This window comes from Pezoporus flaviventris, unplaced genomic scaffold (genome assembly GCF_033815535.1).
Source record: "Pezoporus flaviventris isolate CSIRO_AGI_PZ_B2104156 unplaced genomic scaffold, CSIRO_AGI_Pfla_v1 ptg000066l, whole genome shotgun sequence".
NCBI classification, from domain to species: Eukaryota; Metazoa; Chordata; class Aves; order Psittaciformes; family Psittacidae; genus Pezoporus; species Pezoporus flaviventris.
This window is the reverse complement of record NW_026892614.1, coordinates 25,982,290-26,007,827: the sequence shown is the minus strand read 5'-3', so window position 1 is coordinate 26,007,827 and position 25,538 is coordinate 25,982,290. Positions and strand designations below refer to the sequence as shown.

Genomic DNA, 25,538 nt, shown 5'->3' with positions numbered 1-25,538 from the left:
TTGGATCTTCCAACCCAAACAATTCTATGATTCAGGGCCTGAAAACTAAAAGATAAATTTTGAAGCTTCAGAACACCTCTGTAATCAGATCTCTCATACACAGTAGGATTTCAACTGTTGCTTGTTCTTGCTGAAATGATAATTAAGAAACAGTAGAACAATTGCTCTGAAAACACTGGTTTTGCTCAGAAAAACTGTTTGATTCACTTAAATTGGTCTCTAATGGAGACAATGTAATCCTATTCACTCCAATTAGTAAGAGAAGGTGGGAATAAGCCAAGATTTATTGTTCTAGCATAGCAGAAACAGCAGCTGACCTGCCAAGAGCAAGCTAAGTAGTACCCTTTGTAGTACAGCCCTTCAACCCTCCACAGTGGCCCACTGTCTGAAAATGCAGACCAACTTTCACACACCAACTAGGTTTTTTTTCTGAAGCAGGGGAGTCCTTACTCCCAGATTATAGGCTGGCTACAGAAACTTGAGTTAAGGGTTTTGGCCTTTTCAAGCAATTGCTAGGGAAAATCCCATGGGCAAGGCTGCTTGAAGGTAAAGGGGCCCAAGATAGTTGGTTGACATTCAAGGACTGCTTTTTCCGTGCTCAAGATAGGAGCATCCCGACACGCAGGAAGTCAAGGAAGAGGGCCAAGAGACCTGCGTGGCTAAATAGGGAATTGCTGGGTATGCTCAAGTGGAAGAGGAGAGTTTACAGGTCATGGAAGGAGGGGCTGGCCACTTGGGAGGAATATAAGGCTGCTGCTAGAGGATGTAGGAAGACAGCTAGGAGGACTAAGGCATCCTTAGAATTAAACCTGGCAAGAAGGGTCAAGGACAGCAAAAAGAGCTTCTTCAAATACATGGCAGACAAAACTAACCAGAGGCAATGTAGGCCCACTGATGAACGGGATGGGTGCCCTGGTGACAGAAGATAAAGAGATGGCAGAGTTACTGAATGCCTTCTTTGTCTCTGTCTACTCTGCTGCGGGCAGTCCTGAAGAGCCCTGTACCCCTGAGACCTTAGATGAAGTCAGGTCGACAGAGCGGTTTGCCTTAGTCGATGAGGAATGGGTTAGAGACCAGTTGAGCAATCTGGACATCCATAAATCCATGGGTCCAGATGGGATGCACCTGCGGGTGCTGAGGGAACTGGCAGAAGTCATTGCTAGACCACTCTCCATCATCTTTACCAAGTCTTGAGAAACGGGAGAGGTGCCTGAGGACTGGAGGAAAGCAAATGTCACTCCAGTCTTCAAAAAGGGCAAGAAAAAGGACCCGGGTAACTATAGACCGGTCAGCCTCACCTCCATCCCTGGGAAAGTGATGGAACACCTTATCCTTGGTACCATCTTAAGGCATATCAAGGATAAGAAGGTTATGAGGGGCAGTCAACATGGCTTCACCAGGGGGAAATCATGTTTGACCAATCTCTTAGCCTTTTATGAGGAAATAACACAGTGGATGGATGATGGCAGAGCGGTGGATGTGGTCTACCTTGACCTCAGCAAAGCATTTGACACAGTCTCCCACAGCATCCTCACGGCTAAAATGAGGAAGTGTGGACTGGATGATCAGGTAGTGAGGTGGACTGCGAACTGGCTGAAGGAGAGAAGCCAGAGAGTTGTAGTCTATGGGGCTGAGTCTAGTTGGAGGCCTGTAACTAGTGGAGTGCCTCAAGGGTCAGTACTGGGACCGGTATTATTTAATATATTCATCAATGATTTAGATGAGGGAATTGAGTGTACTATCAGCAAGTTTGCTGATGACACTAAGCTGGGAGGAGTGGCTGATACGCCAGAAGGCTGTGCTGCCATCCAGCGAGACCTGGACAGGCTGGAGAGTTGGGCAGGGAGTAACTTGATGAAATATAACAAGGGAAAGTGTAGAGTCCTGCATCTGGGCAGGAACAACCCCAGGTTCCAGTATAGGTTGGGGAATGACCTGTTAGAGAGCAGTGTAGGGGAGAGGGACCTGGGGGTCCTAGTGGACGACAGGATGACCATGAGCCAACACTGTGCCCTTGTGGCTAAGAAGGCCAATGGCATCCTGGGGTGTATTAGAAGGGCGGTGGTTAGTAGGTCGAGAGAGGTCCTCCTTCCCCTCTACTGTGCCCTGGTGAGACCGCATCTGGAGTATTGTGTCCAGTTCTGGGCCCCTCAGTTCAAGAAGGACAGGGAGCTGCTGGAGAGAGTCCAGTGCAGAGCAACGAAGATGATTAGGGGAGTGGAACATCTCCCTTATGAAGAAAGACTGAGGGAGCTGGGTCTCTATAGTTTGGAGAAGAGGAGACTGAGGGGTGACCTTATAAGTGTCTATAAATATATAAAGGGGGAGTGTCACGAGGATGGAGCCAGGCTCTACTCAGTGGCAAACAATGATAGGACAAGGGGTAATGGGTACAAACTGGAACACAAGAGGTTCCACTTAAACTTGAGAAGAAACTTCTTCTCAGTGAGGGTGACGGAACACTGGAACAGGCTGCCCAGGGAGGTTGTGGAGTCTCCTTCCCTGGAGACATTCAAAACCCGCCTGGACGCATTCCTGTGTAACATTATCTAGGTGTTCCTGCTCCGGCAGGGGGATTGGACTAGATGATCTTTCGAGGTCCCTTCCAATCTCTAACATACTGTGATACTGTGTTTCTCAGCAAGGCCAGAATATTTGCGTAGGCACATGGGACTGGAATGGAAGGACAAGGTGGGAGATCGGCTCTTACTCATTCTGTTCTGCTGACTCCAGTTTTGCATAAAGGCCAGTGTAGGTGGTATTTACTAAAAAGCTCTCTTCGTCACATTTCTTTCTCTAACAAGGGTATGCTGTGTTCTCCTTCTTGAGTGCTTCTAAGAAGTACGTTTCCTGTAGTTTTCTAGACGACACCATAGTGGAGAGTTAGAAATACATAAAACCTGACAGCTTATTCCTCCTTTGCACATGAGTGTGCATAATTATAAAGGATTAAGAATAGGAGACACATCAGTTACCACCATGTTAGTTCATACCTGACTAAATACTGCCTTGCAGCCTCCAGAAGGGGTTAGGAGGAGCTGGCTGTCTCCTAGAATAGCTAATAGTTTCTGTGAAACCACGAAAACTGAACAGGCCTAAGTAAATGTCACTTATGAGACTCTGGAAGCAATGTAAACAAACAGTATTAATATGGCTCACTATCAGCTTCAGTGACAGAAAACCAGTAGTGGCACACTCGGAGCTGTCTGACTGGGATGCTGAGACAAAAAATATAAACACTTTCATTGGCTCCACTGGCACTGGATCTAAACTAAACAATTCTCTAGTTTAAGATGGCAATTAGTAGGACTAAAGCATGACAAAAAAAGCCAATCAAAATCTACATGGTTTTGCCTCACCTAGAAACTTGCTGTCCCTTAGCAGAGACTCTAGACTCTTTTTACTACCTCCTGCACTCATAGAATCATGGAAGAGTTATGGTTGGAAAGGACCTTAAGATCACCAAGTTTCAAACCCCCTGCCATGGGCAGGGACACCTTGCACTCATCCCCAAAAAGGCAGACACATCTACACATGCAGGCATCCAGCATCTCCACTCCCCCAAATCCCTAGCTAATAGGCTCAGAAATAGTAATCACAGCTAACAAGCTACTGCATTGTCCCTAAAGCATCAGAAGACTAACAGCTTTCTGAAGCTGTAATACTCTACCCTGACATTGTGCAGTTAACCCCACATGAGAGTTGGGTTTGTTCTGCCTGGAAAAGAGATGGCTCTGGGAGACCTTAACTGCAACCTTTCAACATATAAAGGGGCCTTACAAGGAAGATGGAGAGAGACTTTTCACCAGGGCCTGTAATGACAAGACAAGGGACAACGGTTTTAAACTGAAAGAGGGTAGGTTTAGATTGGATATAAGGAAGACATTTTTTACAGTGAAAGCGGTGAGACACTGGAACAAGTTGCCCAGAGAAGCTGTGGCTGCCCCATCCCTGGAAGTCTTCAAGGCCAGGCGGGAGGGGACTTTGAGCAACCTGTGAATTGAGCAATCTAGTAAAGCTGTCCCTGCCCACAGCAGGGGGGTTTGACTAGATGATCTTTAAGGTCCCTTCCAACCCAAACCATCCTATGATTCTATACACATGGAATAAATTTCTTTACAGCAGTCCAAATCATGGAACAACCTTCAGGCACTTTTCAAGATAGCTTTCAAAAGAGGCAGGATGGCAAAGGAGTTCACAGAGCCCAGAAAGTTTGAGTAAAAGGAAGAGACAGATTTAAGCTACAACAGAGCTAGTCTGCTTTGCTGCTTTGTCCTCCTAGACTGCTCTGTGAGCTGAGGTGGTCTTCATATCAACTCTGAAATATCTGATTCGCTTAAATCCCTCAGTATGCTAAAAAAACAGCCAGAATGCATAAATCCTACAGCACCACAGCCCCAGCTTGATAAAACAATCTGACTCTGTGACTTGGAAAAAAGTCCCAAGCCCTTTCCCCTGACATCACGTTCATCCCAGGTAGTATTTGGACAGTGTTCCTGGGAATCAGCTCTGGGCTACCACTGCAATGCCTGCGGGAGGAAGATCCCTGGCTGATGTACATGCCACTCTTGGCACAGGGAGCAAGCTAATCACAGTATCATATCGACAGGGCTCAAGCCTGTGCCCTGCCTCATTTTTACTCACAGCACAGATGAGTCAAAGGATCCTGAGCAGGGGTAAGGCTCCCGTCAGCCTTTCACCCTTTTAGAACCTCACACAGCAAAATTAATGCTACCAAAATACTACTCTGCTATTTGTCCTTTAATCATGTCTCCATTAAGGTCTAAGAAATTACTCACCACTAAGCTATACAGCTATACACAGTGAAAAAAGGCTTTTCCCCATCTTCCCCTTTTTGCCATTAAAATCAGTTTATGTCTGGAAATTTCTTTTTTTCAATCACAAACGTTTTTTTCTCACACTGTTTCCCCTCAACCCAGGCTGACAATGATTTTAAGTATATTGGTAACTACATTGGACAAGTTTGTGATGGAAATTGTAACTATGCTACCTCCACTCACACTTTCTCCTAGGTATTTTGTCAGATAGAAAATGCTATTCCAAGGAATAAAACAATAGCATTACATATCCAAAGAGAATCTAATACGGCAGAAGCCTATTACCAGCCACAGGAAAAATGCTTCTGTTTGCCAGTCGCTGAAAGTCTGGTTATCATTATGGACATATTAAAGCAAAAAATCAGTCCATTTACTTCTAAATTTAAACTTTAAAAAGTCAATGTGGTTTCTTTTCTGTTACATAAATGTCAACAAGCCATAATCTTTCCTGTTGAAAATAGATACTTAACATGGAAACAGCTGTATCAACTACAACCCTACCTAAATGTATTTAAATTTAAGGGTAGCAATTGCTTAAATTGCCTCAATCAGGATGGATGTTGCTACCGGATCAAGCAGTTTTTATAACAAGCAACATTAAAATGAACTTTCACCATTTCTAAAAATTGCAGACACTGAGTTTTTTGGTAATTGTTCATTCATTGCAAGGAAAATAACATTTTTAGCTGACAAGAATTTACTGAAAAATTCTTTTAGCTCCTAAACAATAAATTTTTATTATCCAGTAAACCTCACAAAAGAATGTAAGAAGTTGCATTCCTTGTTTACTACACCCATCCCCCAGAAAAAAGAAAGAACAAAAAAATCCAAAACAAACAAACAAAGCAAAGCAAAGAAGACAAACCACAACAACAACAAAATCCTGCTATCAACACAACATGGAATTTCCTATGGTAGTTAGATTTGTGAGGCCATGGCACAAGAAATAAATTATTTTTTAAATTAAATTGGTTTTGCTAAGCGCACTGTGAAAATATCACAGCTTTAATCACAGAATAAACTAGGTTGGAAAGACACCCAGACATTCCTTAAAGCTAGATGGTATTTCCCCTTAGAACAATCCAGACTACTCCATTAATCCCCGCAGCCTTAGCTTTTCAAAACTGCAGCTCACTACCATTTCCAGTTCTGTAATTATCTTAAAAATACTGCTTCTTTTAAAGCTTCCAGTGAAACTCTTTTTATGCAAGTAGCACTTGAAGCACCAGACTAACAGCTATCACAACACCAACACATCAGTCAGTCCAGTCAAATCCACCTGGCAGCATTATTGAAAGCATATCACAGGGTTACAATCTTTGAGAGGAGCCAAGCAGTGTTCAAAGTATTTATGTTTCTTCTGCTCATAACATCAACAGCAACATGGAAAAAAAAACATGCTAAAGCCATGAAATGAACAGTCACCCCCCTAAGTGTAAGCTCAAATAAGTCAGGAAGCTGAGTTTTAAAATGCTGGCAGTGCACCCTCAAGAGGAAATGAAGAATTAACACTACATCAGTTCCCTATGTTCAGTGGCCCTGCCAGTACTACCACTGCAGCTAGCCCACAAAGACTCCCAGCTCCCAGGAGCTCCCCCCATATCTAGAGTAAGGGACAGGCCAAACTCCATCCTTACTTCTTGAAACAGGAGCCCAACATTTCCTATAAAAAATTTTTAAAAAGTAACTAATTGAAGTGCACTTGGTGGAAAAATTATGTAATTCTGCCTTGATTTCATATGCAGTACAGCAGCAGAAAGCATGTTATGTTCAGCTGACAGCTGCGAAGTACATGATGAATGGGGCCAGCACTAAGGCAAATAAAAAGCAACCCAAAAAAATGGAAAACCTTTTCCTGTGAAGTGATGAAGACTCCAGGTCTGGCTCTTAAAACTTCAGCTTGTACCAGCAACCACATCAGCTGCAAACTGCTTACCAGGCCCCCCACCCTGGAAAACAAAACTCTTTTTTTTTCCTTTAACTTTTACGAGTAATGTACAGCTCTGCTTCATATTAGCCTTTCTAAACTTTACACGTGATGTAATTTAGGATTTAGGAACATAAAAACTGCAATTGAAGATCACAACTGTAGAAATGGCCCTCATTTCCTCAGGATGCAATCTGCAATGTTTTAAAGCAATCTCTGAAATAATTTTAAAGAAAGTGAAGTGTTCCTCACTGGCCACTTTCCACAGCAACACATCTATGAAAAAGCAAGACCCACCTACAGTACTAAAGGATAAAAAAACAGTATTTCGAACCTTATGGACCATATTTTGCTCTCAGGTAGATAGGTATAAACATTCATGCATTGTGGCCAACACCATTATTTTGCCCTGTTACAGCTACCACAACCGACTGTAAAGAACACTTTCAAAGAAATGTGAGAATTGTTTTGCCCACAGCAGTATGTGCTGAATGCCCTTTCATCAGGTTGCACAAGTGAGGCAGAGGATGGAGAATATTTGGCATAGGATCAAGACAAAAATAACTCGCATCCACTTTTTCAAAAGCTCTTGTGAAACCAACTGCCTTAATCCATGTTGAACAGGAAATGCAGTTCTGGTACGTCACACACTACAATAATAAGATGCAGCTTCTGTATTTAACCTGCCTACATGACTCAAGGCAATTGTTTCCACTGCAGTTTATATTGCCTATTATCAGCTGCAGTGGAAAGGAGGCAACATTCAATTCTTATTTTGTCCTTCTTAACTGTGAGTATTTCACTACAGACTGCCTTTTTCTTTGTAAAATTAATTGACTCCAGTTTTTGCTCTTTCTCCATTCTAATGCAGTCATGCCATTGCCTTGTGTTCCCTCAGCCTGTACCATCACCATTCCACACATACGTCCACTTCACTTTATAGTCCTCCAAAAAACAATTTGCAAGGTATCACTGCCTCTTCTGCCTTCAAAATTAGCAACAGAAGACAGCAGAGGAACAGATTCTAACCATCTAGCTGAAAACCTCTGAGGAAATCTATAGCAGACTTAAGAAAAGAACCAAGATTTTCCAAACTACAGTTTTAGACTGAAAGATACTCCTCCCTCTTCTAAATGCGATTACATTATTAGGAAATGCTCAAAAGGAGTAGAGAACAGGTACTTAGTTGCCCTTTTTGCCTTTAAAACTTCTTCCTTTCAACTAAACATTGTATATGTGGAAGAGCAAAAGTATATACACAGTCAAATGAATTCAGAATGACTCCCCAAATACAGCAGCTGTATTAAACTAAACAATCTATGTGCTAATAATGTCAAAATACTGCCTTACATATGCACCCCTTTTGACATCAGTGTCTAAACTGAACCCTGCAAAGCCAGCTCATTTAATACTTTACTTAAGATGTATTTGCCACTGCTAGATCTATTTTGGCAGCAAAATCTTGGCTGAGATACAACTCAGAAACACTGTACAATTCATTTGCTGCCATCCATCTCACAAAAGAAAGCAGAAGAACTTAGTGAGTCATGTTAACAGACGTAAGTACATAGAAATGAATGTTATTTCTTGTGGGAAACATTAACTTTGTGAGCCAGTTTCACATATTTCATCTACTTTCCTGTGAAAAGCACGATCTACTTTGGCAGAAATACAATGTGATTTATTTGGATTCCTAAGTAGTGATATTTACAGATTAATTAAAGTGCTCAGAGACATCTTTGATGTTTTGGAAAAAAGTCTCCCCTTCTGCTCAACAAATATACTCTTAATATTCCAATGGAATGTACTTTTAGAAATATTTTCAGTTAATTTAGTAGGTATGGTCTGTAGGCTTTCAGTAGCAAGAAAAGAAATACTGATACTCCTGAACAGGTTGATGTGATCACTGCTGCTCATTGAAGAGCTGGCCAATTCTGCCGTTGTTTGCAGCTACTAAAATACATTATATGAAAAATAAAGTTTTTCCTGTATGGACTGATCCTGGCTGGATGCCAGGTGCCCACCAAAGCTGCTCTATCACTCCCCTCCTCAACTGGACAGTGGAGAGAAATGAGAGACTCATGGGTTAAGGACCGTGAGATACCATTCACCTATTACCATAATGGACTAAACAGACTCAACTTAGGGAAATCAGTTTTATTTACTAGCAATCAAACCAGAGCAGGATAGTGAGAAATGAAGTGAAGCCTGAGAACACCTTCCCCTCACCCCTCCAGTCTTCCTGGGCTTAACTTTACTCCTGATTTTCCCTACCTCCTGCCCCACAGCAGCACATGGGATGGAAGATGCTGGTTGTGGTCAGTTCATCACAGGCTGTCTCTGCCGCTCCTTCCTCCCCACAGAGAGGACTTCTCACACTCTTCACCTGCTTCAGCATGTGATACCTCCCACAGCAGACAGTCCTCCCTGAAATTCTCCAGAGTGCTTCCCACAGGCTGCAGTTCTTCACATACTTCCCCAGCGTGGGCCCCTTCTATGGGGTGCAGCCCTTCAGGAACAGACTGCTCCACGGTGGGTACATTCCATGGGGTGCATCCTTCAGGAACAGACTGCTTCAGTGTGGGCCCTCCTTGGGGTCACCAGTCCTGCAGCAAACCTGCTCCAGCATGGGCTCCTCTCTCCATGGGGCCACAGGTCCTGCCAGGAACCTGCTCCAGTACAGGCTTCCCACAAGGCCACAGCCTCCTTCAGGCATCGCCCTGCTCTGGTGCTGGATCCACCTGCAGGCTGTGGAGGACATCTGCTCCACTGTGGAGCTCCATGGGTTGCAGAGGGACAGCCTCCCTCACCACAGTCTGCACCACAGGCTTCAGGGGAATCTCTACTCTGGCACCTGACGCACTTCCTCCTCTCCTTCTGAACTGAGCTTGGTGTCTGCAGAGCTGTTGCTCTCACATGTTATCACTCCTCTCTCCAGCTGCAGTTGTGCAGGTTTTTTCTCCCTTAAGTGTGTTCCCGCAGTGGTGCTATCACCACCACTAATGGGTTTGGCCTTGGCCAGCAGCAGATCCGTCTTGGAGCTGCTGGCTTTGGCTCTATCAGACACAAGGGAAGCTTCTAGCAGCTTCTCACAGAAAGACACCTCTGTAGCCCCCACTGCTACCTAACCCTTGACATCCAAATCCAATACAATTATTTTCTAGTGTTAATCTTTATGCAATCAACAGCTAAAGGGATGGAACTTAGTTACCTGCTCAGCATCAGAAAATGTTTGCCTATCTTTGCTTACCATTACAGCATGACCCTCCTGACTTTTCACTCAATCACAGTTAGAAGTTTGCCTCCAGTTAATTATCCAATTACTAAGAAAATTTTTAGCAATCCCTTCAAAAGGAAGTTCTGTACCAGGACTTGTAATCAAAACCTGTAACTAGAGAGAGGTGCAGTGATGAAATTCAGAGAGGGAAAACCTCACACTTTGAGGGTACTGAAGTTTACCAGCTGCTGTTCAAAAAGTAATATAAGGACATGGGATACACAGAAATAAAAGGATAAAAGAAGAAACGAAAAAGGCTGAGAAAATTTCACATCCCACTTAAAAATCATTCAACTTTGACTAGGAAGACCAAAACTGGATACGTTTAGTTCCCATCAAATACAAGAAATTACACTCATCTGTAGCTTGAAGAGCTTGAATGCAATAGCTACACTATTGTGTAACTAAATTTACTATTACAACAGGATTCATTAGACTGCTATGAGGAAAAACAGATGCAAGTTCCAAGAAAAACTAATTACAAGTCCTCTGTTTTTAATTACATTAACAAACTGATACTAATCTCCATAGAAATGCTTAATTAATTCCACAAGAAACAAAACAAATAAAAAGCCCACATTCATTTTAAAAGACTAGATGAGCCTACAGTTTTAATTTATGATATAGAAATCTCTCTTGATTGCAGTTGCCTCTTCAGATCAATCTCAAGTCATATTACTCAAACCATAAAATGGTAAGTAGGCTATAAAAACTTACACTTACATCTACTGGTCTAAATACACCAGTGCTCACACCACCACTGCCTTTGGCAGATTCCTTGACCAAGCAGCAAGTTATATGGAAAACAGCCTTGTCATTCCTCCAAGTTGAAATTAAGGTTTACAGTAAGAAGACCCTGGGAACAGGGCATATAGTGAATACAGATTTAATGCATCTTTTTCATGCAGTGAAGTCTGCTGTATAAGATACCTTCAAATCAATGACTCCAGCTCTCTTCCTAAAACACTGTATTTCTATTAACATTCCTGTTGTCAACGTAATAGCAAGTCCTTTAGTAAATGAAGATTCCCAAACCTTACAGAAATTTACAGCAATGACAATAAATATTGTCTCAATGACTTTTAATAGCTGAAGTTAAAGGCCTGCTTCTGCAGATCTTTATCCATGTGAATTATTTAATTAAAGGCAATCGGGCGCTGTATCAAGGACTGGCAATCTGTAGTACCACAGTATCAGGTGACCTTGATTAACCAATGTTTAAACATAACCCTTCAAAAAAAAAGTAAGAAATCACAGCTTGCCTTGGACAAATGTAGTAGGGTAAGATAGGGCAATTATCTTTATGCAGCTAAGAGTGGTAGACAAAAGTGAGAAAAAATCCAAAATTCTTAGACTATCCTTTAGTGATATGATTTTGGCACAGCATAGGAAAAGAAATGGATCTTTTCCAGACTGTACCTAACACAGTGCACTGTGTTAAGGAACAAGTTAAGGAACTGGACAACTTTATACCCACTTGTTCTTGTTTAGCGTTATCTGGGCATTTTATAATCTCATATATATGGTTACTTACCACACTTAAGCTGAAGCTCTCCTAAGCAGCCATAAGCATCCATGAGTTTTTCATAATGTCCTTTAATTGCATCCTTTTCTTCTGGAGCTGAGAAACAAAATGAAAGGCAGCAAATCTTAGTTTTCCAGTCTTCACAAAAGTTTCAGATTGCTACTGCCTACACTAATGTTTTCCAGTTGATTTCGCTCAGTAAATGCATTACAAAGGTAGGTTTGAAATGCAGTAGGAACACAGCAAGTAAAAAGTGATGGGACAGAAAGGCATAGGACCTCCACATACCACCCTAGAAGAAAGAAGGGTGCTCACTACCTTTCCAAACAACATGATTATTAGTAATGTTCTTATTCTATGGTACAGATGTCACATCAGTTTCAGAATACATAAAGGAATATACAAGCACATGTAAACTTTACACCAATCTAAAATAAGTACAAAAATAATAATTTATCTGGTCATAAGCTAAAATATAATGCATCTTCCCTTGACGTACAAAAAGAGATGCTTTCTGTTTCCAGATTCTAACAGTCTAATTTCAGATAGAGCTGCAATTTTTATGCAAGGAAAATAATGTGATGTAGGTACATCAGATGTTTTGATTGATATCCTACTGAAATCAGGTATGATTTCAATAGGAATTAAACATGTTTCAGTGAAGTAAGAGTTAGCATGGCCCAGACCTGTCACTAGCTACTTTAAAGTAAAACCAAAGTACTTCCTGAATGGGTAAGTCTGTGTTTTCTATATATTTCCCAACAAGGAGAGAGGTTAACCTCATGAAAGAGGAAAACAGCCTGTATCCTCAAATGTCCTTTTACTTTTGAACCACAGATAAATAGCAACATGGTACTTCAGAGTTTAGCTAATACTTTAAAATCTATGCTCCTAATAAGCTTCAGCAGTTTAAAAAAAAAAAAAAATCTGAATTCTCTGGCATTAACTGCCTGCAATAGATGACAGAATAGAACAGAAAAGAAAAACTTTTCTTTGTAAGCCTCAAGAGGCAAGTAGCTCAGTGAGAAGCATGAAAACAAACAAATATCCTGTATATTGCTGACATTTTGAAGTGAAAGGAAGGACAATTCCACTTGCAAAATTCCTCAGCAGAGGCAACCCCCCGAAGGAAATCAAAACACATTAGTCTCAGTTCTTGCACCCATGACAACTAAGGAAGACTTGTTAATTTTTTTCTTAATTTTATTTTTGCTATCAGACTTTCACAACTTATCTATTCTGCTTTCTTAGAAACACTGAGTGACTCAGGAAAAACTAGTAAAATGTTGATGCCCCACACACCAGAGAAACAAAACATAAGAAATAGAACAATTGTTACTCTGGACAGTAATGATCTAAATATACAGTAACAGCACCACTTAAGACTCTGGAAGCTCAATTCTCTGGCACTTAAAACTTCAGCAAAATCAGGTTTTTGGTGGCTTCTGCACATGACACTGGCATGTATGGAAGCCACCAGTTTCCCAGGTCAAGCCAGTGGCATCACATGCACATCAGCTCCAGGCACGGGACTTTTCCAAATGCACAGACAAATAGTTGTGTTTTGTCAGTACCGGTACAGAAATATGCCATAATTCTGGGCAAGTCATTTGACAGAACATTTGCCTGCACAATCGCATCAGGAGGCACAGGCTCCAAACACAAAGCTCCAGAAGAACTTTGGGCTGCGTTGCCACTCTTTTTGGCTGGCTAACAACTTGCCAGTAACTTCTACCATATGGAAGATTCTGTTATTTATGCTAGGGTTCATTTTCTCCCTGAAGCAATTTGGGTTCAGAAACCAAAAAAGTGACAGTGAACTTTTCTGTCTCACAGAAAGACTCAGCACACTTAAGACTTCACCCACAGATATTTTGAGAGGGAAGGAACATGCCTGTGGGTCACACACACAGAGAGGCCAGAATATTTTAGTGCATACAGACCACATCTATATGGCAAAAAAGAATATCCCTCTGTTATAGATACTGATGGAATTTGAAGTCCCCTGACCCATTACACTCCTTGGTGTTGCACAAACTCCCGAGATGCACCGTGACCACCGTCATTTGGCAAGGGCCAGGACAGGGGCCCCAGGCACCAGAGGTCAAGTAGCAGCTCCCACATGCTGCACCCCTCCATAAGGGCCCATTTGACCTGGGGCATGACTCCTCTGGGCTGCAGAGGCTCTAGCCACCATGGCTCTGTCTTGCTCCATGCCCTGTAGACATGCAGGTGAGGATACAGGCATCATCCCTCCAACACTGGGAGGTCTTTGCTGGATTCTGACAGACCCTAGCCAACTTTTTTTTTCTTTTTTGGAGGGGGTAAGGGAGAAGGAGGAGGAAACCAGTATAAAAAACAATACATAGAAAGGATGACTAGAGTGTGACTTTAAGAGGATATGATTTCAGAGGGCCTGAGCCAAGTTCACAGAATCACAAAATAGTTAGGGTTGGAAAGGACCTTAAGATCATCTAGTTCTAACCCCCCTGCCATGGGCGGGGGTGCCTCACACTAAACCATGTCACCCAAGGTTTTGTCCAAGAAATGTTTATAAAATCTTAAAAAATTCTTCATGAAATCTCAAAAAACTGCCATCAAAATCTGGTCGAAACATCTCCCAGAGTATTCACAAACAGTGCTAGGACACAAGAGAATGACTAGACAGAGAACAAAACTAATTGATGTGCTACTACCTTTGCTGGATAAAGAGAGTTCAAGGGATAAATTACTATAAAACTCTAAAGGCTTAGCATTTTTAGTTGGTAACATGAAAATTATTTCTGTGTTTCTCTGTCAAATGTTCCGAAGCCAGGGGTTTTATTCTGCAACGCCTTTCATAAAAACTCTGAAATACAGAGGCAAGGCAATGAGAGCGGTCTGCTTGAAAACTTAGGATGAGGACTGGATGTTTAACTATACCCTGCTCACATGTAAAATCCTTCCTTTTTCAAGCCAGACAGCTTGAGATCCACGCATACATACATATATAGTTAATGAACAATACTGCTACAGAAGCTGATGAAACTTGTGAAAAAGTTTTCCACTTAGAGAACAAGTCAAGTTTGCAAATGCATAGTGCATTTGTTTACTATTTACTAATAACTATAGGTAACTAAACAGCACACATAGTAATTACCAAACTCCATGAAAGCTTCCCATTAATATTCTTAGTAAACTTCCCTTCTATTAAGCATATAATTGAGAAGGCGCCTTTCTGCAATAATTACAACTGTGTTGTGTTCATAACAACTTTACCGAACTGCACTGTCTGCACTCCTCAAGTACCTAGTATCAATTATGTAAAAGCTCCTGATGTAAATTATATATAAGGCTGGCATGTTAGCTCAAAATTGTAACCCTTGCAAAACAAGAGGCACACAACAATTCAATGAAACTAAGCTTCAATAAACTCAACTAAAAGTGACATTTTTCCATGCATAAAATATTTTAGAGCCGATGAACACCACCGTGCATATATATACAACTTCACATGGCCTATCCAAGCGCAACTTCCTCCTTGTGAAAGCTGCAAATTCAATTTAATGGCTAGCAGGAAAAGCCAGACATACTCTCCAGCTGTACACAATTTCCTTTATTCAACCCTTCCTTAAGGCTGATGCCCCAGACTTCAGCAGGAACCAGCATGGTTCTCAAACACAGGGTACTCAGGAAAGTCAGTGACTGGAGTAAGAGGGCAGAAAGGTACCTTGGTTCCAGGTCCAACATTAAGGACAGACATAACAATACCTACAACTTACACATGAAACTGAAGAAAGAGCTCTTAAAGAAAAGAGTCTGGTACCAAATTACAGATTCCAGGTCTTCCCTCAGATTCTTAAGCCTGATTCCGGAAATAGACACCTGCTTAGCTGCAGGTAGTGATAAATATGTGTATTTCCATACTACACACATATTTGTCCACCTAAATACAAAACTAAAGCTAATTGTAAACATTGAATGTACCTACAGCACAGAAACTGTATTCTGTGTAAAAAAAAAAAAAAAAAAAGAAAGAAAGAAAAACATAACACAGGTAAATAATTACCACTTCCTGGTTTTGCATCCCTCCCCCTGCAAGGCTATACTCTGATTTCACTAAGCTGCATCAGAGAACCGCACACACACTCGCAACTGAAGCCGCACAGGAGGCACAGAGTTGCTCTGCTGAGTATACAAACACCTTAACTATATATAAGTTTGTCTCTAGTAAAGGTTTAATTCCCAGACCTGTGAGTGAAACCAACGGAAAAGCTTCTAAACGTTTTTCCAAAAACATGCATATTTCCAAAAACATGCACTTAGGATCCACCATAAGAGGTGCTCTAACATCCCGTAGTAAAAACAACTGCAGAACCAAAGTACTCAGAAAAAAAAAAAAATAAAATTATGTGTACCTTTAGCTCTGCCCTTGAAAAACATATTTTTATGCTGAATTTCAATAGCAGAGCATTCCTGTCAACATCATTTCACTAAGATTACTTTCTATAATAAAATAACTGTATTTCCTGCACTGTAGATTACATCAGTGACTACCTTGACAGCAGGTCAGAACTGGTTTCTTAGATTTCTTTTTTGTAACTCTGCCACTTGAACAAGGTTAAATTCAACATTTAAACTTCTTGTAGTACAGAAGTATTATAGAAGCACTTGAACTTTCAAAAAAAGGGTAGCTGTCATGCCTGTTCAAGGGCAGAAATACTTACTAATTATGGAAAAAGAATAATGAACAATGACTAAAATTTGTTCTTGGGCCTTCATCGTCCATCCATGATTATTTCTCTTGACAGTTCACTCAACATGAGACTCCTGTTGCAAAACCACATAAACTGTTTGACAACTTAAGCGCTCTAGGTTTATGTATCTGCTTCTATTTAGTGTGGAAGTAAGGCACGGTTGCAAAATTCCTCCTCACCACAGGTATGCAATTTTTAAAAAGACTTTATTTTAGACACGGAAAATTAGACAGAGAAGTCAAAATTAACACAATCCTAGGGCTAGTACATCTGAAACCACACATATACAAAGTTTATGTTAACCTCTACTGGAGCACTCGATGGTTAGTAACAACCTAAATGCCAGTCAAACAAAACAGAATTCCTGTTGTTTCTATTCCCACCCTGGCTGCAGAGTTTGCTCTTCACAATTACTGTAAATTTACCATCATAATTCCTATTGCTGGTTATCCCCTCCTTTTCTGGTCCTTTGCTGCAGTAACAGAAGAAATAAACAGGCTCAACTGGATAAACTAGCTTTTCCTACAATATAGCAAGCAATCCAGGCTGGAAAAGAGAAACCAAATTAAATTAAAGACAAAGTTATTAACATGGAGTGGCTGGATGCCAAAGCATACGTGATTATTACGGTTATCTCTAGTGGTGACACTGGACTTTCAAAAGGTAACACTGGACTTCAAAGGTCATGACAAACACGCTTTTATACTAGCCACCATACAGATCACTAGTTCAAAATTCTTCTAGTGTACATTTTAAGAAAAACTACATAAATTCTCTAATCTGATCTTTATCATGGCAGATCAAAATTTTTACACCATCAGAACTATCCTCATGAAAATCAACAGCCAACTCATGACCTTTTTGGCTTCCTTCAGTCAAAAATCCCCAACACTAAAATGTCTTGACATCATGTATCATAGAAGATTCAGCTCAGTGGACCTGGATACTGAGATGACATTGTGACTGACACTGTACAAACCATAACATACATAAACTGTGAGCTCTTTGCAGTAAGAACTTTTAAGTCTTCCCTTTCTTTTGCACTGCTTGAATACAGACTCCTACAACACCGATTAGTGGCATGATTACAGGCACAATTAAGTATTACCTGCAAAACAATTTAACAACCAGCACAAGCACATGTTCCCTGCACTACTTTTTGCACCTTATGTCAGTTACCTCATTTTGTTGTGTGTGCCTCAACAGCAGCATTACATTAACTCACGGTTGGCAAGTATCAGAACACAAGATGAGACAACCTTTGGCACATCTACAACTTCCACTGCCTCAGGTGGGACTCGAGCGCTTCTGATAAGGCCCAGACGCTCAGGTAACCATATACAGTGCAAACGACATGGGCAGACACAGTGCCACAGCAAGATGCCAGGTTTTCTTATGGGACATGAATCTCAAGCCAAAACAATCCCAGCTGTGAAATTAATGTCTATGCTGGTGTTTAGCACCTGATACAGCTGAACAGAAATTTCTTCAACAGGCACTGGGGCCCATCCCTTTAGCTGGACCCCTCTGCAGTATTCTTGTACGAATCTGCAATCAGTAAGACTCATACAAGGCTGCAGAGTACAAGTCTTGCACGCGAAAGACGTCCTGTGCCAAGACCCCACAGCCACCAGACAGGTGGGTGGCCTCTCCTGCTTCTTCCACCTGGCTGCTGCCGAGGATGCTAAAGGCATCCAGAACAGAGGAGAAGCCTGTCAGCCACCGATCAGGCCTGCGGATTGCAGAGGGAGGAGATGCTGGCCAACCCTCCATGTGTAGCACGAGGTGACAGGGTGTCACCCCAAAACGGCAGCGAGCGGGCAGGGCTGGAGTGCCATGCTGGAGGCCGGGCTTTACAGTGAGGCGAGTCCCCTACGGCCTGTGTCCCACTGGGCCCAGGTCTGCGCTCCCCCTTCCCTCTCTCCAAGCCTCCGGGGAGAAAATGTCCCAAGTCCCCGGGCACCGGCCGCTGCCAGTACCCCGGCACCCCTCCGCAGGCACCAGCCGCTTACCCACCGCCACCAGCCGACTACCCACGGCCTGGCCTCCCCGCCACGCACAGCGCGGGATGCGAAGCCCGGCCCGGGGCACTTACTGAGCGCCGCCACGGTGCCGGCCTCCAGCAACAGGCAGTCCTGGCGGGTGCGCGACTCCAGCAGAGCGCTCGGCCCCGGCTCCTGCTTCCAGAGCAGCCGTAGCCCTTTGCTCAGAGCCATGGGAGCCGCCGGTCGTAGTAAGAAAAGTGCAGGGGGTGCCAGTGGAGAAGAGATGCGACCCCTAACGCGGGTAGCGAAGAAGCCTCCCGTCTCCTCAAGCGCTCGGAGCACGGCGCTCGGGGGGCCGCCAACAGCCCCGCGCCCCCACGGGAGCTCCTCCGAGCGCGGTGTCCCCGGTTCCCGGCAGCCTGCTTCACCCGGCAGCGAGGACGCCCAGGGAGCCGGCCACCTCAGCAGGCTCCAAGTGCCTGCGCTCAAGCGGGGACGAGAGCGGGGAGTTCACGGCGGCCGTTTCTCCTCGTCTCCTGTGGCCCGGCCGCTGCTGTCTCCTTCCCGGGGAGCCCCCGGCTGCGGCCAGCGGGGCGGGCACGACCTTCTCTTCTGATCACCGGCTTTGTCCTCCCACTCACTCTACCCTGAAAACTTTCCGGAGTTAACTTTCTCCCTCTCGCTCCGCGGCTGCGGCTCCTCCTCCTCCTGGACAGGTACGAGCCGGGGCGCCGGCGGGGCGCCACCGCCTGCCCTGCCCTGCCCGCTGCGGGGGGGAGGGAGGGGAGGGGAGGGGAAGAGCGGCGGCTCGGCGGGGCGCTGTGGGGACTGGCCGACTCGGCCCGAAGCCGGCGCTCCACACCCTGTGTGGCCCGCGGCCGCTGAGGTGAAGCCCGCCGCCGAGCCCCCGAGACGCGGCGAGGGGGTTCAGAGACCAGTGAAACGCCTGGAGTCCCCGAAATGGCTTTCGCAGGCCGCGCGTCAGGGTGAGGCGGCTGCTGCCCGGGTTTATCCCGGGAGAGGCTGCGCTCCTCCCCGCTTCCTGTGGGGAGCGGCTGCCCGGGCGGGCGGCGGTTGAATGATTCCCGTGGCCGCGGCAGCGGAGTCGAACCATAACCCAGCACCGCCAAGTCCACCACTAACTCGTGTCCCTAAGCGCCACATCTCTGTGTCTTTTTAAGTACCTCCAGGCAGGGTGACTCAACCGCTTCCCTGGGCAGCCTGTTCCAGTGCTTTCCATCCTCATAGCCCAATTCCATTCATCCGCCCAGCAAAACTACGTTGTCTGTACATTAACCCAAAGATCGTTCTCTGACAACGGTGCTAGCACCAGCTGGAGCATTTGTCTTTGGAAATACCTCCACTGTGCTACCCGGCTCTCTTTGTTAGAACCAAGGAAGGTTGAGGAGCAAGAGGAACACTAGGCTTTATTCAGACTAGTCTTTAAATAAGGCTTAATTGCAGTATCTGTTAAAGATTTAAAATGAAAACTGGGAGGCTTCTTCAAACCGCACTGTTCATCCTATGACTAACTGAGCGAAATGTGTTCAGACCAGAGAAAACTTGCTGTATTTTTTTTAGCAAAAAGTACAGTCCTGTTTATACACAGGTAAATTAAGCACAATTCTAATTTGTTAATATTGTAGAATTATACTTTACAGTTATATGTAGAGAAAACTGCAAAATTCAAAAACCAAAATTACCATCTGTCATTACTCTCTGACATAAACATGGAGAACATCAGTCATGGCTGTGCTCTACCAGCTAGAATAGAAGTCAGAGAAGGACTTCGGGGTGCTGGGCAATGAGAAGATGAACATGAGCAGGCAGTGTGCACTTGCAGCCCAGAAAGCCAACCGTATCCTGGGCTGCATCAAAAGGAGGGTGACCAGCAGGTCAAAGGAGGTGATCCTGCCCCTTTACTCTGCTCTCGTGAGACCTCACCTGGAGTATTGTGTGCAGTTCTGGTGTCCTCAACATAAAGAGGACATGGAACTGTTGGAACAAGTCCAGAGAAGGGCCACAAGGATGATCAGGGGACTGGAGCACCTCCCATATGAAGACAGGCTGAGGAAGTTGGGGCTGTTCAGCCTGGAGAAGAGAAAGCTGCGTGGAGACCTCATAGCAGCCTTCCAGTATCTGAAGGGGGCCTATCGGGATCCTGGGGAGGGACTCTTAATTGGGGTCTGTAGTGATAGGACAAGGGGTAACGGGTTAAAACTTAAAGAGGGGAAGTTTAGATTGGATATAAGGAGGAAATTCTTTCCTGTTAGGGTGGTGAGGCACTGGAATAGGTTGCCCAGGGAGGCTGTGAATGCTCCATCCATGACAGTGTTCAAGACCAGGTTGGACGAAGCCTTGGGTGATACGGTTTAGTGTGAGGTGTCCCTGCCCATGGCAGGGGGGTTGGAACTTGATGATCTTAAGGTCCTTTCCAACCCTAACTATTCTATGATTCTAAATATAACAGTCCCTGCTCTCATTGAACTTCATGGAAACAAACTGAAAAGCAGGTACTGTCTTCCTGTCACACACCTCAGTTTTATTTATTTTATAACTAGTAGTAATTTGAAACTAGAAATTAATTTTAGTTATGTTTATGGTGTCTTCTTAAAACAGGTAGCATTCTGAAAAATGTAGTAGGAAAAGTAGGATTGGTGTTTGCACTGGGCTTTTTATTTTTCCTCTGATCCTATTCATTAATACAGCATATAGGGTGAGATAAAGAATGCTGGGTAATGTAAAAGAAATTACTCAGAAGCAGTAGAAATTAACTGACCAGGATGAAAAAAAGCGAGGGAGCTCACAGCTCAAAGTTTGGGGGTTTTAGAGGGTATAAGAAAGAGTGTGCATTAACCATTCTTGATTTTAAACAGAAGGGATGCCTTTCTTACAGCTATCCTATGGGAATGGTAGACCAAGAATCCATTTATATCTATCTTTGTCACCTTTCATCATGACCTCTTTCCTTAGAGAAAAGTGCTTATGTGAGATGAAACTCCAAAAGTATCACTTAAACAATCTGAGCTGCTTAACACAGTTGTATCACATATGATTTTAAAAAGCTGTCCTGCATCATGCACTCATGTATCTTAAAATGATAATAATAAAACCCACCACTTTCTTGTGTGTTCTTGCCTTTGAGGCATGATTCCTTATAGTCCTCTTTGAAATCCATCAGAAAATTATCACTTGGAGGACACTGGTTTGTCACTCCCTGTTGCCCATGCTTTAGTAGGCTTTTTCCATGAGTGCTTTTCACTGCAAATTCCAAAACCACACAATTTAGGATTGTTAATAAAAAACTGACTGTCAGATTTGTTGGGCAAAATACTAGAGAAAGCACCGGTGCACCTGGGATAGTATTTTTTCAGTACCTCAAATCAATGTGAGAAGTTCAAGGTGGAAAACTGGAAACCTTTTAGGAGTGTGTTTTCAGAGGTCTCTGGCTGCAAAACATCCACAGTGCAGGAAGATACATTTTTAAAGGTGTGATGTTGTGATTATTGAAAAAGCAGTAAGTCAGTTAATTAGACTTTTTGTCACAGGTCTGTTACCTTAGAAACACAAGACTGAGAAAGCAACTATCTGAAAATGGTGAAGATGAATGGTGAATAAAGCCATATGCTTTACAAACCTTCCCCGCACAGAATGACATCCAGAGTGAGAGCACAGATAGGAACTTTTCTCCATATATAAGGAGGACATGCAGAGATTTCCCTTACCTCATTTTATGGCACTCAAGATCCTTTCATCTGACCAAACTGACTATGATTTAATGCATTAAAGTCTATTTGTAAGGAAAAATGTTGAGATTGATAGATCATCTTCTAGTTGACATTTGGAGCTGAGCTGTCTTGCTCTGGAGCATTTGTATGTGAGCATCATGGAAACTGATTAGGTCCCACAGTCATTTGGAGAGTCCCCCAGGTGAATTCACTCCCTTCTACAGCGTCTGTATTCACCCAGGCCATACACCCTCATAAACTCCTCTGCATTTTTTCATTCCATCCTCCTTTCTCAGTGGATTTTTCCTTTAATCTTCTGCCTTGATAGTTTCATCATATTAGTTCATTTGCCTCTCTTCAGACTCCCATCTTTAGTTCTTCATCACTCTTTCTACCTCTGAGCAGTCACAGATATTTTGCATTGCTTTTTGAATGTTCCCATGGCTAAATAGTGGGAGGTGATCTGCTATCTTCAGCTGAGAAAAGCAATAGGTCTGTGGGCTATCTCTATTACTCTGTAATAGTGGGAGTATTTTGGAGAGTGGAATGTCTTGTCAGCAGTAGTGCTCCTTTGCTTTCCATTTTTTCTCCTTCCAACTACTTTTCCAGCTCCTGTCTTTATAGGAGGGGGTAGTGGTGGTGATGAGATCTTTCTCTCTTCCTGTCAGAAGGGGAGGAATCCTTATTATGCCATGTTTGCTGACTGCAGAACTATGTGAAACACGTTCAAACAAAATTGCAGCACTGATATGTCTGAGGGCCAGCCTTCACAGTAGGAGGATATAGCCTTCAGCTGCTAAATAAAGTTTAGTTCCTGTTAACTCACCTGTGGCATGAACTGTGTTGATGTCCACACTATTTTTATATATATGCCACCATCAGAAATTCAGCTCTTACCTCGGCTGTAGAAATCACCTCCATGTACTTTCTGAACAATCCTATCTTCTTCCAAGTCATTATTCAGTTAGGTCCACATTTCCTATCCCTTCCCCTCCCCAGCCTTTTTTTTTACCTCTTAAAGCATGCTATGCAGTGTAATGGGGTAGTGGGTAGTTTAGAGGGTCCGGATAACTGCCTTAGTGAAGAAGAGTCCTGCATGCTGATTTTAGCAGGTGGCATTGTATGTTTGCCTGGAGACGGTTAGAAGTGTAACAACAGGGGTGTTACAAAGCAGAGTTTAGCAGAACTGGGAAGAGTAGGGTGTATTTGGCTTAGATGGCTACCTGTCTCGGAGATCTGTGTGAACCCCATATCCTTGACTTGAGGGTATAGAATGGGTGAATGTCCCTGTAGTATTACTTGTCTGTCTTTCTGTGCTATTGAGTGATCTCTACAGTCTGGGGCTCTTGTACAAAAAGCTTTGGTGATACACAACAGAAACAAACAAAACATACCTGCCTGTGTCCACTATTATGCTATTGCAAACAGTGGTAATCTTAAACTCTGAGATTAAACATAGAAGATTACTTATGATGGCATTTCCTGGGGATTTCTGGCCATGTGCACATGGCCTCAGTGGTCACAAATTCCTCAGGAAATGTGTGTGCCCACAAGGTCACTGAAAACAGTTTGTTTTTTGCCTTTATGAGAAACTTGTGACTTCAGTAAGTAAAGGAGAAATAGGGGAAATATCTCAGCACAGCTTTTCCTGGACATAACATTCAAAACAACTAGTCACTGCTGCTAATACACGAAACTTCTAATTGTTCTCACATTTTCTAGTTAATATTATGATAACTTTTATTTAAAGCTGAATTTGCCACAGAGAAGTACTCGCAACGTTTGTAGGATAAAGTGCTCAAAATGTTGCTCTGAAAGTAGCTGTGGGTTTTTAATGTCACCTCTTACCCTCTCAGTGAAATTGAAAAAAGAGCTTTCTATTCGAGTTGGCTATGCTTGTCTTGACTGCATGAAAAACTTTGTGTGTGCAGAAGACATCTGGTACTTTGTTACAGAGATAGTCTGATATACTCTGAGCTAGGTCACAGTTTCTCTACAAAGTCAACACCATTTCCTTACAAATACTTCTGAAGAGCATGAGAAGCACGGGTGATAAATCAGTATGCTCTGTGTGTTCAGACTGACCTTACCATGAGTGTTAAGACGAGTGCTGCAGAGACATTTTCTTTGCTTAAGCCAGTGACAGAATTTTCAACCTTCCACTCCTGTTTACAACCTTTCTTGATGAACTCGCCTTAATCCTTTCCCTTGGGGACCGTGATCCTTACCACAGGAAAAAGAAACTTTTAATACTAATATTTCTCTATCAGTATTACCCTTTAACCAATTATTTGGAAAGAAGAGGGGTGGGTTAATAAAGCAGACCTGAGCTTCCAGTTCAGTGGGACACTAAAACATATGTCTAAGCATATCAGTAACCTAAATATCACACAGCTCCCTGCTTGGGGGAGACTTCTCGAGTGACTAAATAGTGCAGGTTCAGCTGCTAAAGCTGATTGGACTGGAAGCCAGCTGGCTTTAGGTTCAGACTGCCAGGGCCTATATAGCTGTAGGCTGTAGCTGCAGATTGGCAGAAGTTTGAGCTGTGAATTGAAGCTCTGAAGGTGTACCAGGAGTAGCTGAGAGATGCTCTGGTAGAGTGTTAACTGTTTTATAAATGCTGCTGCTGAGAAAATGTGTTTGAAGTGTTGCTGGGAGGTCAGTGGAATTTCTCACCTCCTCTTCTACTTAGATTTTAACTGTGTGTGCACTAAATGAAAGAGCTGTAGCTAGAGAGGCAGATTGATATTAGCCTTTTCTTGTGAAGACTATTTTCAGTAACAGCTGCTGTTTTAAAGCTTAACTTCCTTCATCCCCAAACTATGTGCAGATGAGCAGTCAGACAGTGTTTATTTAGGCAGTAATAATGACCAGACGACCAGATAAAATTTTTATTCTTTCTTCCAGACTGACATGCTTATGGTTAGTCATAGGTATTCCTCTATTATGTTCAAAGAACTAGGAAGCCACAGAGTTTTCCACTGCTTCTTGCCTCACTTTCTGGAACTCCTGATAGGAAAAACAAAATGCTTCATAAAATAGTTCAAAATTAAAGTGTACTGCTTAATATCCACACAGAGAGTGGTGCAGCATGTATGTTGGCATGTTTTATCAGTGAACATATGGCTTTTCTTATCTGAACAAATTGTGCACACCTGTGTTGAACATCAACAGTGAAAGCAGGGGTTTTATGATTACCCCGTATCAGGGGATACGGTTTTGATGAGGTGGAAAAGGCTTTCCTCTTGTCTGTGAACCAACTGTAAAGAAAACTCTAGAAAGGGGCAATCCCAGATTGCCTGTTATGGTGTTTCTCAGGTCCATAGTGGCTTCCATTGTCACAGCCAGGGTATTGGAATATACCACGTGGTGTAACGAAGTCATTCCTACTTTCATTCTTAAGAAAGAATTGAACTGTTCTGTTGATGCACAATAATTGTAAGAAGGAAGAATAGAGTTTTCCTGGTTATTCAGAATTTGTGAGTTTCACTGTCTGTTGAGATGTTGTGGCTAACCAGAAAC

The 25,538-nt window shown here is 43.0% G+C and overlaps 1 protein-coding gene across 3 annotated transcripts in view; it reads right to left on the bottom strand.

The window, feature by feature from the left end:
• The window catches only part of SYNJ2 (synaptojanin 2), a 68,623-nt gene extending 49,922 nt beyond the window's left edge, over positions 1–18,701 (bottom strand). For 2 of the 3 annotated variants that reach the window (XM_061471622.1, XM_061471623.1), the window contains exons 1-2: positions 18,399–18,701; positions 11,577–11,663 (exon numbers count right to left, since the gene is read on the bottom strand). In XM_061471622.1, the coding sequence (XP_061327606.1) occupies positions 11,577–11,663; positions 18,399–18,519 (208 nt within the window). In that variant the 5' untranslated portion in view covers positions 18,520–18,701. Of the gene's footprint in view, positions 1–11,576; positions 11,664–18,398 lie in introns of those variants that run through there. The other variant, XM_061471624.1, reaches the window with a different exon arrangement.
• Positions 18,702–25,538: the final 6,837 nt, after the last annotated feature.